This window comes from Botrytis byssoidea (genome assembly GCF_014898295.1).
Source record: "Botrytis byssoidea strain MUCL 94 chromosome Unknown BBYS_020, whole genome shotgun sequence".
NCBI lineage: Eukaryota > Fungi > Ascomycota > Leotiomycetes > Helotiales > Sclerotiniaceae > Botrytis > Botrytis byssoidea.
Window position 1 is genome coordinate 779,533 of NW_024065861.1, and position 13,844 is coordinate 793,376.

At 36.3% G+C, this 13,844-nt stretch overlaps 3 protein-coding genes across 3 annotated transcripts; 2 read left to right on the plus strand and 1 right to left on the minus strand.

Moving 5' to 3' along the window:
• Positions 1-2,705: 2,705 nt before the first annotated feature.
• On the plus strand, positions 2,706-4,474 carry EAE97_009165 (uncharacterized protein; the record flags this gene model as incomplete). Its single annotated transcript, XM_038879680.1, has 2 exons — positions 2,706-2,888; positions 2,945-4,474. 2 exons carry the CDS (start codon positions 2,706-2,708, stop codon positions 4,472-4,474), a joined length of 1,713 nt encoding a protein of 570 aa, XP_038729693.1.
• Positions 4,475-7,324: 2,850 nt separating this feature from the next.
• On the minus strand, positions 7,325-9,133 carry EAE97_009166 (uncharacterized protein; the record flags this gene model as incomplete). The annotated part of the gene is made up of 7 exons (XM_038879681.1): positions 7,325-8,060; positions 8,113-8,147; positions 8,199-8,314; positions 8,360-8,469; positions 8,522-8,758; positions 8,808-8,963; positions 9,018-9,133. 7 exons carry the CDS (start codon positions 9,131-9,133, stop codon positions 7,325-7,327), a joined length of 1,506 nt encoding a protein of 501 aa, XP_038729694.1.
• Positions 9,134-10,411: 1,278 nt separating this feature from the next.
• EAE97_009167 (uncharacterized protein) lies at positions 10,412-11,482 on the plus strand (the record flags this gene model as incomplete). Its single annotated transcript, XM_038879682.1, has 3 exons — positions 10,412-10,673; positions 10,727-10,885; positions 10,947-11,482. 3 exons carry the CDS (start codon positions 10,412-10,414, stop codon positions 11,480-11,482), a joined length of 957 nt encoding a protein of 318 aa, XP_038729695.1.
• Positions 11,483-13,844: the final 2,362 nt, after the last annotated feature.

The window sequence follows — 13,844 nt, forward strand, 5'->3', positions numbered from 1 at the left end:
ATCATTATAAATTCGAATAAACAAAAAGCCTATATACTCCTTATTATTAAAATTATTTAGAAAAATAAAAAACAAAGTATTCGAAAGATTACTAATATATATAATATTATAATATAGAATTAATGATTTTACTTTTTATACAGAATATCAATATAAATCTCATAATCTTTTAGAATTAGAACAGAATATTATTATTGAATATATACTCAATATAAATTTAAAAGATTTTTTATTTAAATTTAGAAATATAAAAGATATAACAAATTATATTTTTAAATTAAAAGATATAAAGAATATTAAAAAACTCTAAATATATTGATTTATAAAATATTAAAACGAATTAAAAATATATTTTAATTATATTTATGATTTTCAAAAAGCTTTTTATAAAGATTTTAAATTTATTGAAAAATGATTTCGATTAATTATAAATATATAAATAAAATATAATATTTTGAATAGCGATTTCTATAATTTCAATAAAATAGGTTTTATAATAAGGATTATATATATAGCAATAGTTATTATTAATATTAAAAGATATAATAGAAATAAATTAATATAATTAGGTAATCGAGAATAGATTATAGTAATAATATATAGAAATAAGGAGAATGAAATTATTTCTTTATTTCTAATAATTCAAAAACAAATTTATTTTTTTAATTAGTATATTGAAACCGATTTTTCTATAGATTAAATTATTAAATTTATATTTAATAAATAAACAAATAATAAAATAGATTTAAAATAATTAAAATAATTTAATAAGTATATTAAGAATCAAAGAAAAAGCAAATATTGAATATTAATATTAAATAAATATAAAAATTATAAATCAATAGCTTTTTAAATATTTTATAAAAAGAATAATATTATATATTTATATTTACTATTATATTCAAACTATTTAATTCAATTACTTAATATTAATTATTTTAGTAATCTAAAATGTTTATATAATAATCAAATTAATGAATTTATTAAAATATATATTAATTATATTTCAAAGATTAAATCCTTTATAGTTTTTAAAACTATATATAAAAAATTAATTATTTCTTAAAATATAAAATCAGAATTCCAAAAAATAGATTTAATATAATTTAATTTTAAAGCTATATTTTCAAAATTAGATATTTGAATTTATATATTTATTCCCCCCTTTTTGAATTTAAATTAATGAATTTCTTAGATCCTTTATAATTCAATTAAAGCTTTTTTTCAATTAATATTAATTAAATTTCAAATAACTTATTATTAATTAAATTCCTTTATATTTATATTTAAAATTACATCAATTTTAATTAAAAATATAAAAAGATTAATTTATACAAATATATTTTTGAATATAAAGATTTATATATTTCAAAAAGTAAATAAGATATTAAATAAATATTAATATATAAAAAAAACTAATTATATTAAAAAGGAATATTCATTAAAGAAAAGATTTTTAATATATTATTTCAACAAAAGATTAATATTTAAATTTAATATAATAAATATCAAAAAACAGGGAATTCTAATAAAATTTCTTTTCTAATAAATATTATAATAAATATAGAAAAATAGAATATAATATAAGAATTTATTAGAATAATATAATAAATTCTAAATTATTAGATTTTTAATAATTTTAATTAATTGAGTTGATTATTATTGAATAATATGAATTTGAAAGTGTAAATTGAGGTGAAAGTGGGTTATATGCTGATATGAGTCATATGCTGATAAACCACGTTATAGATTTTATAATAACATTTATTTCAAAGCTATAAATTCTAGTTTAGAACTATTTTTTGAAAAATAAGTATAAAAAAATCAAAGAAAAAAGAAAAAAGAAAATTATGTTTATAGAATCCATTCTTTTTCTATCAATTCTACTCTTTTCTTTAATATAGAATCTAGTCTAAAATGAATAGATTCTATGATAGAATCTAAGTGGCATGAGAGTAAAACAAGTATGATTTTTAGGGTATGAGAGTAATTTGCCATATTTTTAATCGAAATTTTCAGTTCTTAACTCCTCGAGATTTAATATCTCAAAAACTAGAGATTAAAAATTCGATCTTCGATGTATTTAGCTATTGATTCCATTAACTAATCGTACGAATATGTAATCTACTTTGAGTAGTTATTACTTTCATACCTATATATCTATGGCTCTCGACTGATTATCCTCAGTATCTCCCGTAATATGATGATGTATTTTAGAAAATCGCATCTAGAAGCATGAAACAATAATGAAGTATACCAACGAACCAGTCTACTATGCAATCTTTGAATCGATATCACTATAGATTATACTCATTCATCAGTTAGTCATATTTGAAAAATGCCTTAGTTGTCGCTCAGGCCTGATATGAAACTAGACTTCGCTGAATATTGCATTATAAGCACACTTGCAGTTGCATTGATATTAGTCAGAGGTTTCTTGAGAAACTGTTTATATGAGTCGGGTATGAATCATTCGAATGGTACTAATAGTTACTTTTTAGCTAGATCCTAGCAGTTGCTTATTCCAGAAAGCATTCACATTTCCACGGGTAAATTGGATAAATCCCACCGGTGAGTCACAACGGGTTAAGTACTTCAGTAGCTACTGGGGTCCTAGCTATCCCTGCTCCACCACCAATCTCTATAAGAACATCACTAAAATATACCCTCTTGTTTTCAGAACATCATTCTGCATTATTTATCAAATGATCATGGACATTAACGCGACCACCGATCCTTCATCAGCACATGTTGCTTTGTCCGGAGCCGGACATATTTCATCACCGGGGATATTTTCTAACGACGACCCATTCACGCCCCTCGATTTGGTAGAAGGGCCAAAAGTTCGCACGAAGCTGCGTCTGTACGCTATCTTACTAGCTCTATATGTGACTCTACCCACTCTAGTTTCAACCACTACTGCCTAGCTGACGATACCTTGTAGCTCGCACTTGGCCTAGCTGCTCTTGATCAGACAATAGTCTCAATAGCTATTCCCACAATCTGTGCTGATTTGCATTCTGCTTCTGGCTATGTTTGGATTGGTGGGGCCTACCTGCTCGCCAACGCCGCTACAGGCCCAATCTGGGCAAAATTCAGCGATATCTGGGGCCGCAAGCCCGTGCTTCTCGTGGCAATTGGCTTGTTCGCAGCCTCGAGTATACTTGTGGCGCTGAGTATCAACATGACAATGCTGATCGCTGGACGTTCATTACAAGGCGTCGCTTGTGGTGGCCTAGGACAAGTGGTGATCATCACGATTTCAGATCTTTTTAGTGTACGGAAACGATCGTTATACTTAGGATTCGTTGGATTCGTGTGGGCAGTCGCCGGATCAGCTGGTCCGCTGATCGGGGGGGCTTTTGTTCAGTATAAGAGCTGGAGGTGGTGCTTCTGGATCAATCTTCCCATTTCGGGAGTAACCTTCGTTCTCCTATTCCTTTTGCTTGATGTGCACAACCCACGCACAAAAATAATTGAAGGCGTTCGAGCTGTCGACTGGTTCGGAACAATCTCCATTCTAGCAGTAACCCTCCTCATTCTTGTCGGACTCGACTTCGGTGGTGCAGTGTTTCCCTGGGATAGCCCGAAAGTCATCTGCTTGATAGTGTTTGGAACACTAATGATCGGGTTCTTTCTTTTTAGCGAGAAAAGACTTGCCAAGTATCCCCTGATGCCACTAGCAGTGTTTACAAAGTCGTCCAATAATGCGACTTTTATAGTTGTGTTTGCCCATAGCATGGTTCTAATAGGCATTGAATATTATCTGCCATTATACTTTCAAAGCGTACTACAAGTGTCACCTCTTCGTAGTGGTGTTTTGTTGCTACCACTGATAGTAATACAAGCCGTCCTTGAGATCATGGCTGGTGCTACTATCCACCGCACAGGCCGCTATAGGGAGTTCATGTGGGCAGGAACGATCCTTATGACGTTAGGAACAGGGCTGTACATATATTTCGGAGCCGATACATCCGTTGCAGTCGTCATTGGGTTGGAAACTGTTGGTGCTTTTGGCCCCTCTCTTCTCTTCCAGGCTCCTATGGTTGCTATCCAGAACACTGTTAGCCAGGTCGACACTGCCGCAGCCACAGCTTCCTTAGGTTTCGTCCGTAACATCGCAATGGCGTTGTCTATCGTGGTCGGTGGTGTGGTATTTCAAAATAGCATGGATGCACGACAATCATCCCTTGCTTCCGCTGGTCTCAGTGAATCTGTTATCGAGGCTTTGTCAGGTAGCCAGGCAGCGGCAAACGTGGGTATTCCGCAGTTAATTCAAGATGCTGTTCAACGTCGGGTGATCTTAGAAGCTTTTGCATGGAGTCTCAGGAATATGTTTATATTGTATACGTGCTTGGCGGCTGTGGCCATGGTAGCTAGTGTATTCATCAAGCATCAAAGGCTAAGTACCGAACACACAGAGACAAAGACAGGAATTCAATCGTTAGCAACAGTGGTGGATACGACAAGCTAATTAGATACAAGTCAAAATGCCAACAATGTTGATACTACGATCAGTGGCCTCACATGAAACTCTCGGAAAGCTAATGCACCAATTGTTAGCAAGTGTACAGGCATCGATTCGAAAGATATTCCCATCACGAGGGATATCACTTCGAACGCTTTCTAAAGACTATTGTATCCGACATGTGGAGGTATTGCTGGGATTAGGCCTTTAACATGCCTGGAGGGGACCCGGGTGTACTATGATGAAGGGAAGAGAGGTATGCACTTTTTTATAACTTTAAACATTGCAATTTACCTTCAGGGTTTCGAAAGTAAAAAGTTAGCTGCAGAAGCTTCACTAGAACAACTGCTTATAAAAACAGGAACGATGGCAAATGGTCCAGGAATGATCACTACTTGATAGCTCGACGGAGAATGGAAGATGTGACGCATAAATTACATAAAATCTAGAGAGACACCACTCTTGAAATGTATGGAGAACATTGGTTCATCATCATGGTAGATTGGAGTATAAATTAAGAAACAAAACAATATATTGTCAACGTCACCCAGTAACAGACTACTTGTTGAGAAGAAAAAATTGTCCACAACATACTTATCCTTCTTGGCCTATTATGCACATCCAATAATCGCAATATAGGCATACATCATCAATTCAGCTAGCGAGCTTATCAATTATCTGAGACCTAGCTATGGGCAAGATATATCACGTAATTAAATAATAATAACAGTCATATGATGCAAAATAGTTGAATCACAGTAGGACTGTTTGGATAAGTTGCAATCAGCTCATTACAATTCTTAGCCCGTTGTTCTTGGGAAAAATCTCATTCTGAAACCTAACACTCCATAATTACACTGCCTGATCCATAAGAAGTATTGAAACAATTAAACCTTCGCAATGTTCTCTGTCGATACCCTTCGCAAACACGGCGTTAGCAGCCTCGAGGTAGAGAATATTGAAAGACGTTATGATGAAGAGCGAGAAAAGCGCTATGTACATCAGACCCTTCTACACTATTGACATTGAACGAATGAACCGATTTCGTAGAGAACATATTTACGGATTCTATAGCGGAGATGCTTAAACCCTGACATTTTAAATGGTGCAAACAAGCGCCCCTTGTATCATGACGAATATTTGCAGACATTCAACAACGACAATATCACTCTCATCAAGACAGTTGAAAGGTGTAAACTATATCACTAAGGACCCTTTCGTTTTTGGTGGTATGCCGGATCCTATTAATGTTATCTTTTGCACAATTAGTTTCGCTTGTCGAATGCTTGTACACCCACAGAAAAAGCCAATGTAGCCATTGCCGACGATGATAATACTTCAATGACGCGAGGTTGAGCTTCCAATTGATGGAGCCATTGCTCGGCCCCCTGGATCATAATATTCCCAAGTCTCTTCCTCTATGGGCCATCGCAAGCTTCCGAAAGCGACAACTTTATGTTCACTCTTGATGTTTTCGTGAAGAATGCAGTGCATATCGAAGCAGACAGTAGAAAGAACAGCATTTTTCTACAGTATAGCATCAAAAGCTAGGGTAGCGGATGATTAGGTGATGCGATCGAACCTTTATTGGTTCATTCGATTTCGAGCAACAATTCTCCAATATACCCAGTTTCTTAACTAGCTTCCAAAACATAACTTTTCCATATCTTATCAAAGCCATCTAAATATTATATTTCGATATTTCAATTTATAAAAACTTTATTAATCTAATCTTAATTTGAATAGACATAATATTATATAGTAGAGAATGATTGAATAATTGATTGTTTTTATTTGATAAAAAGACTTTCGATTTTGAAGCTATATTGATAAAATTAGAATTTTATTAATCATTTTTGGCAAAAAAGTTGCAATACTATAAAATCACGTTTCGGAAGCTAGTTATGAAATTGGGTGTATACACCCTACAGTGAACAGCCAAGCTATGTTGCTAATTACAGTCTTGAAAACTGAGACCAAATTGCCTTGTCCCGCTTCGACACTCGAGTTTTGATAGTATGTTCAAAATATTTCTTTAAGTCGGAACCTTGACGATTGATCGTATAGACCCCATGTGTATCTGGCATAGTTATTTGTATCCGCGAATCAATTTTAGTTCTTGTTATGAAACAAGTGACTGGATTTTTTTCCCCTAGGACTACTACATATTGACATCACGTGTTACTTCTTGACCAAATCAAGAAGAGTTTCTACAATTCCAAAGGCTCTAGCGCTTTGATTGCCCCCCCGGCCTTCATGAAGCCAAAGAAAAAAGCAATTAAAAGCAGTCCTGAAAAACTGATGTTTGTGTGGAAAAAATAAGACCTTGTACTCAGACAGTAATCCTTTTTCGGTAGTATTTAAATGTCTTCTATTCCAATGCATATAAAGTGGTCTTCAAGGGTGTGCAGACTGAGTTTGAAAGTAGCTGTTCAATACTGAGTAAGCCAGCTAGCTCTACACAAATTGAATTTGATATGATGATAGATTGTCGTTCATGAAAGACAGAGTCAATCAGCGAGTGACTTTCAGTTAGATAATCGGAGTGACACATTGACTTTCAATCTTTCCACTAAAGAGCTCATAGTCCTGGGGGACTTCTAGAGTGTTAGCATTATTCCTATGCTCATCTATAAATCTTCTATCATTACATACTGACTCTTTTTCGGGTGCTTATTGAATTTCAGAGACATAATAATAGTAGGGAGAATGAATTCCTGCTTATTTTGTCTTCGAAAGAAGTCTCAAACACTTTTCTTGTGGTCTCTTCGATGAATTTAATCTCACAGATTACTTGAGCACAATTTTAAAAGATAATCGAATACGGTTTCTGTAAAATAACTGAGCCACCGCTTTTTATGCCCATTTTCCAAGGAGCCCCATCAACGCCATGCCTCCCATCAGACTGACTAAAGCGATTAAAGTCTTGGTCAACTCAGCGTTTCTCAACTCGCCATACATCCAGTCATGAGCCCACATGTTGACGAAGCCGATCCAGGTAAGGATACCAGCAGAAAGGGCATCCAAGGTTCCAAGAGCAACGATGGTCGATGGATCATTACCGTTGAATTTGTTGATAACACCGATTCCAATGGCCATTCCAATTGGAGTAACTAGCGTAAAGGCCATTGGAAGGATTATGTACTTGATGGTGTGAAGACCATCAATTACTGCAATCCGGGCGCCAAGAGCAAGCCCTTCAAACATCTGATGGAAGACGATGACGATAAAGAGGGTGATGAAGACTAAGTCGCCTGCTACCACCAATGTGATACCAATAAGAAGGGAGTGGAAAATGATACCAGCCTCAAGGATGAAAATACTGAAACCATCATTTGCGTGGGTGGTCCCAACATTGTTGATGTCGTGGTGGTGGCTTAGGTGCGCAAGCGTAGATGTAGGGTGGCCTTTTACTGCTGCTTCGTCACGCGAGTTATCCCGAGAGCTGATGCTGGCAGTTTGTCTTTCTATAGTGGATTGCTGGCGCCAATGTGCGAGTCGATGACCAGTAAAGTCGATCAAGAAAGCGATAAATGCACCAGCCATCATGATAGCGGTCGCGGCTGCTTCATATTTCAATTCACCAAGACAACTATGCAGAAATAAGTACTGCTATATTTCAACCAGAGGTAAAAGCTACTTACCTGTTGCCAAACATCAATGACGCGTGGGTCGCAAGCTAGATATGGTCAGTAACCTGTCTACTTCGGGCGAGGATTGAAAGACGAACATGGATCAAGGCTGTGGCGATGATGACACCAGTTCCAAATTGCTTAACAACGGTAAAAACAATTCCAGTTCCATTGGTCTTGAGAACTCGCGCCATAAAAATTGGAGCATAGACACCTGATATCTGTTAGAAAGAGATACTTTTCCGGCCGAGGGGCTTACCGATTGCACTTGTACAGAGAATGACAAACAACAATCCAATGCGGAGTTTGACATTGTAATCGCGATCTTTTCGCTCGCAGGTTACCGCGGCGGAACCACCAACACAATGCCTACCACAGATCAGAACTTTGGCAACGTGATCGACAAGATTAGGTAACGTACTCAACACCGGCGTGGAAGTGGCAATTCTCTCCACCTTCAGACTCAGCAGAACTCTCCTGTTCAGTGGAAGCCACCTCTCCAGTAGAACCCAAGACCTCAACTTCAGCACCATCGGGTCTCAAGCAGAACATGGTAGAGCCGTGAGAATGGCAGCCATTGTAAGCCGTAGGCAGAGATTCACTACCAGTGGCAGTCGTTAATACCTGAACCTCTTCGCCATTGCCTTTTACACAATACCTGGAAGTTGATCAGCTCTCTCATCTTGAGACCTAAGATTATCACGTACTGAGTAGTATCATGTTGGTGGCAGTCAGTAATGGCAGTAGTTTGCACAACTCCAGTCGTCTTCGCGGTCACTGAAGCTGGAGACGTTGGAGTTGGAGTTGGAGTAGAAGTGCTGCTGCTAATTGTGGTTTTGGTCCCCCCGGGAAGGAAACATATTCTGTATGCAATTAAAATACAGTGCTACCTATCATTGGCAACACGAAAGACTCACTCTTGTCCTTCCTGGATATGGCATCCCGTGAGCGTGATCTGAGCCCATGTGATGGCACCGAGCAATGAAAACAGCAACACACTTCTGAGAGTGATAGAAAATCGGGAACTGAACATCTTGTGAATGGCACCACAAAGAAGGCGTGTAAAGATAAGAGAATGAAGGAGAGAGAAAAGGCTTCCAGGGAAAGGGCTTTGGCAAAGTGATGAATTAAAGAAGGGCAACTAAATGTGAGATCAATTTGCGGTCAATGTCTAATATTTATCTTATCAATTGAATCATCGCTCAATAGACCGGAAAGTTCTTAATTCGAAAGTCTGCTATCAGAGCTAGGTACAATGGATTTGAGAGTTGCTGCTCACTAATTGATGCTAGGAGTGATGGTGAGAAAGTTCCATCAGCATTATTACACAATAAATAGAGCAAATGGGGAGAAAGACCGACTTGGCTCACAATCTTGCACACATAAAAAATTCGAATGGCGCTGACAAGATGAGCTTAAATGGCGGATGGAGCTTGGCATACCTGGGCATGAGAACCTTGATGGGTTGAATCAGGGTTGGCCTTCAAGATGACATGATTGATATCTTTCTACTCCCCTTTTTTCCCAGAATGCCAACGGAAGCAAAGCGTTTCCCTTTCTCCTCGTTTCATTATTGAACACTCAAAGTATCCAACCTCGGCCGACGTGATTGTCAAAGATTCAAAATGGTACACTGTGAATAAAAGGCTATGTGAAAGGCATTCCGGACTCTTTCAGCATATAGAGTTGGAAGCGACAGCAGAGCAGTTACTTTTGCACTGGACAAAAAATATAACAACCCAGCTCTGGGGAGGCCAAGGCCTTTTTGGGAGGGTCATGAGGATGATCGAGGAGGAAAATTTCTGTGGATTACATAATCACAAATCACGTACAGAGTACTTGTGTACCCCGCCTCCCTTTTAAGAATTTTGATTGGCCCACTTCGATGACAAGATGATACCTGCAGATTACAAGTCTTTTATCGTTATTATACTTTGGTGTAATATAGAATTCACTTCTACTTTATGAAGCGTCCATTCCTGCATGACGGGCTAGGCGTCTGCACTCTGAAAAGTTCTTCGCCTTGGCTTGACAAACGCACCGTGGTCCCTGCCTATCTGGTTGTACGTCTATCGATCTTGAAGTCTCTTCCTCTTCGCAGTAGTCAGACCAAGTCCTTGGCGTTCACGAAGTTAGATGTTCAATAAAAATGGTGGGTTTCCAAGACTGATGAAGCATGAGTGAGAACCCGGAGAGGTAACTACTTTAAAAGACGATATGAATCTCAATTTCAATACTCATCTCACACAAATCCTTATCAATCTTCCTCCTTCAATCTCTAGATACTGCCATCGTCAAACTAGACTTTAAAATGCACGTCTTAAGTTTTCTCATTGTCTCCATCAATACTTTTGGTGCATTAGCGTACCCTCTTACCACCGCAAATGCAGCCGTTTTTCCTGATCCGGTCTCCGAGCTTGTTGTCTCTTCTGGTCAGGCACCAAAATATAACTGGCAGGGCGATTATGTCTCTCACTTCACGATCCACCCATCCTGCAATGCAACGGAGCGTCATGAGCTTAGCGAAGGGTTGAGACAAGCGATTGAAATGGCTGAGCATGCGAAGAATCACAGTTAGTACCACCTAAGATGACCAGTACCAAATTAGTGCTAATAAAATCCTTAGTCCTTGTCCATGGTAACAAATCCGAGATTTTCCAAAAGTATTTCGGCAAAGGTCCTACTGCCACGCCAATGGGATGGTTTGACAAGATCGCCTCTGGTAACCGCGCTGGCATTATCTTCCGTTGTGATGATCCTGACCAAAATTGTGAGACTCAGGATGGTGAGTACACGCATACAGAGCAAGATATCCTCACAATCTCAGATCGTCTGACATCTCATAGCATGGGCAGGCCACTGGCGTGGTGAAAATGCAACAGCCGAAACCGTCATATGCCCACTCTCTTACCAAACCCGCCTCCCTCTTACCGCACTATGCGCACGAGGATTTAACGTCGCAGCCGGAAGACCAGCAGACTTCTGGGCTCCAGATCTCATGCATAGACTCTACCACGTCCCGCTCATTGGCGAAGAAATCGTCGATCACCATGCTGATGGGTACCATGGTGTTCAAGAGCTCGCAGCTGGTAGCAACTACACCCTAGCAGGACACAATAGTGCTACGTTAACGTTTTTTGCAACCGAGGCGTATGCGTATGATATTGCCGTTGCTGGCGAGGGATGCGTAGGCAAGGCTAGTGATGAAAAGGAGGTGGATTCACATAGTGCTCCTGCAGCGACTGAATCAACTACATCGACTGTATCGACGCCGACTGTGAACCCGACAAGAATCATCCCAGCCGAGACTAGTCCCACTGCGGCTGCCCCCGCTGGGACCGAGTGCCATACACATGACGACGGAACATTGCACTGCGTATAACTAACTCACGCTTATTGATTTATCTTGGTATCATGAGCTCTTCAAGTACAAGGGTATAGTAATCTTTCAACGTGAGGGAATTCAAGTGTCAAAATACTGTAGAATTCACTACAAAATGAATAAGCTTATCTCTCATGTTTTTCGACATTTTTTCCCAGTCTTCGATAATCTTTGCTCTCACATCCTCTCAAGTTTCTGTCCTTCTTACTACCCAATGAAAATTTAATCTTAATCGATTTTTCAACATTTGTTGCCTCTTTTCATACCTAACTAACAGCTCTTCTATCTTACTATTACTGACTTAATCTTTTCGTACTTCCCTATAAGTTTCATCTGTTTCCTCCTTTGATATCGTAGTATCTTAGTTCTTCAATAAAAGAACTTCTTTCATTGTATTCTACCTCTCTCCTAGAGCAGTTAGCATCAATACCTATCACCTAGTATCCCAATCCTCTCTAAAAGCAACCAAAGCTATATCAATTTCATCCAATTTTCATAGTCTAGCCTATCAGATGTTGAAATGTACTTTATCCGATGCGAAAACTCTTTTTTTCTTGCTTGGGGAAGACGGATTTGTTCATATTCTTAAACTTTCTCTCTTTTTGACGATTTTAATATCAGAAATCAAGCTCGTGATTATGTTCCACGTTTCTATTTGTGAAAATCCATAATAAGTTCACTAAATCACTTATTAATATCTTATTAATTAGGAGATATCTTGATAATTAATATATGTATAATATGATTTTATATAATAAAATTATATTATTATATAGTTAATAGTCGGCTCTTCTAAGCGGCCGACTAGTTCCTAGTCGGGGAAAGCAATTGTCCTCGTTCAAATCCTCGAAATCTATATATTACATATTATTTTAAATGATTTATTAATAAAAACATTAATATATTCAAGATTTATTTTGAATCAAGAGCTACTATAATTATAAGATATAGTTATTTTACAATATTTATTAATAATAACCTAAATCGATATTGTTATTGTTATCATTATCTTTAATATTTAACCCAATCCCCTTATTATCATTATCTCCACCCTCTTCAAATTGAAATTCATTATATAAAAAAAGAATATAATTCTACTGGAAACCCAATTCTATATTACTCTATATATCTATTATAAAAGCAACAATATTAAATAACTTCATTATATCTACGTTTTTCGTCATCAAACATAAATCGCATATTGAATAAATAACAAAGATTAATATTTAATGAATTCTAGTATAATTTTTAATAATTTTAATTGATATAATTCAATATTATAGTGTTTTTTCGATTTGGACAGGGACAATTGCTTTCCCCGACTAGGAACTAGTCGGCCGCTTAGAAGAGCCGACTATTATATAATAACATCTCTTATCAAATTAATTTATAATGAAATAGAACGGAATAGAATCAAACAGAAGTATATAAAAGATTATTATTAAATTGATTAAATCTGATTGATTATACTTTCTTTTTATTATTTAAAATGATTCTATAAGATTTGACTTAAATCGATTTTATTTATAAGTATAGAAAATACTAGAATTTCATTATAAACTATATAAATCTAGAATATTCTTTAAAGAAAATCTAGAAAAAGTAAGCAATTTCATTTCAAATAAATGTAATTCTTATAAATTGATTTCAATTCAACTTTTATTATATATATTCGATTTATCCTTAAAACCTAAATTGACTAGATCTTCCATTATTATAATAATAATAATTATTCTTATTACTATAAATTATAACCTTCAATACTATTTATGTATATAGTTAGAATATGAGATTTTCACGAAATATTAAGATGCTTGGCTGGGAGAATTATTGATATCAAGGTATGGCATAACCCTTATAAGATAATGAAGGTGTACAAAAAGCTATCAAGTATATATTTTATGTTCCCTTTTAGCCTTGGATATTTTCCCTTCATTAATAATACCTCCAACATGAATTTATTATCAAAATATGACGCCTCGAATCCTTCCATCCTTTTCTGCTCTTTGATTTTAGAATTCAAATGATAGTGATAATACTATTATATCAGTGGAAAAACCAGTCGTTTTAACTTATGAACGAATAGAATATCAATAATCCTGAATTTCTTACACTCTCGTTACTCGTACTAACCCCCTGAGTACCCCGGGAAGGGAAACCGGGCGTATTAATTTGCTTGGGCTTGCGAGTCAGTACATTGGTATAGTCCTCAGCTTTATTGACCCCGAATTCTAGCAAGCGAAGAAAGGAATGTGAAAAGTCAGCCGTGATTGAATGAGAAGATGAAGAAAGGTATTAAACATCAACAGATTCAGGCATCTAATTACTAACGCCATATCAGGGAATGAAGTTCGTAAAACCC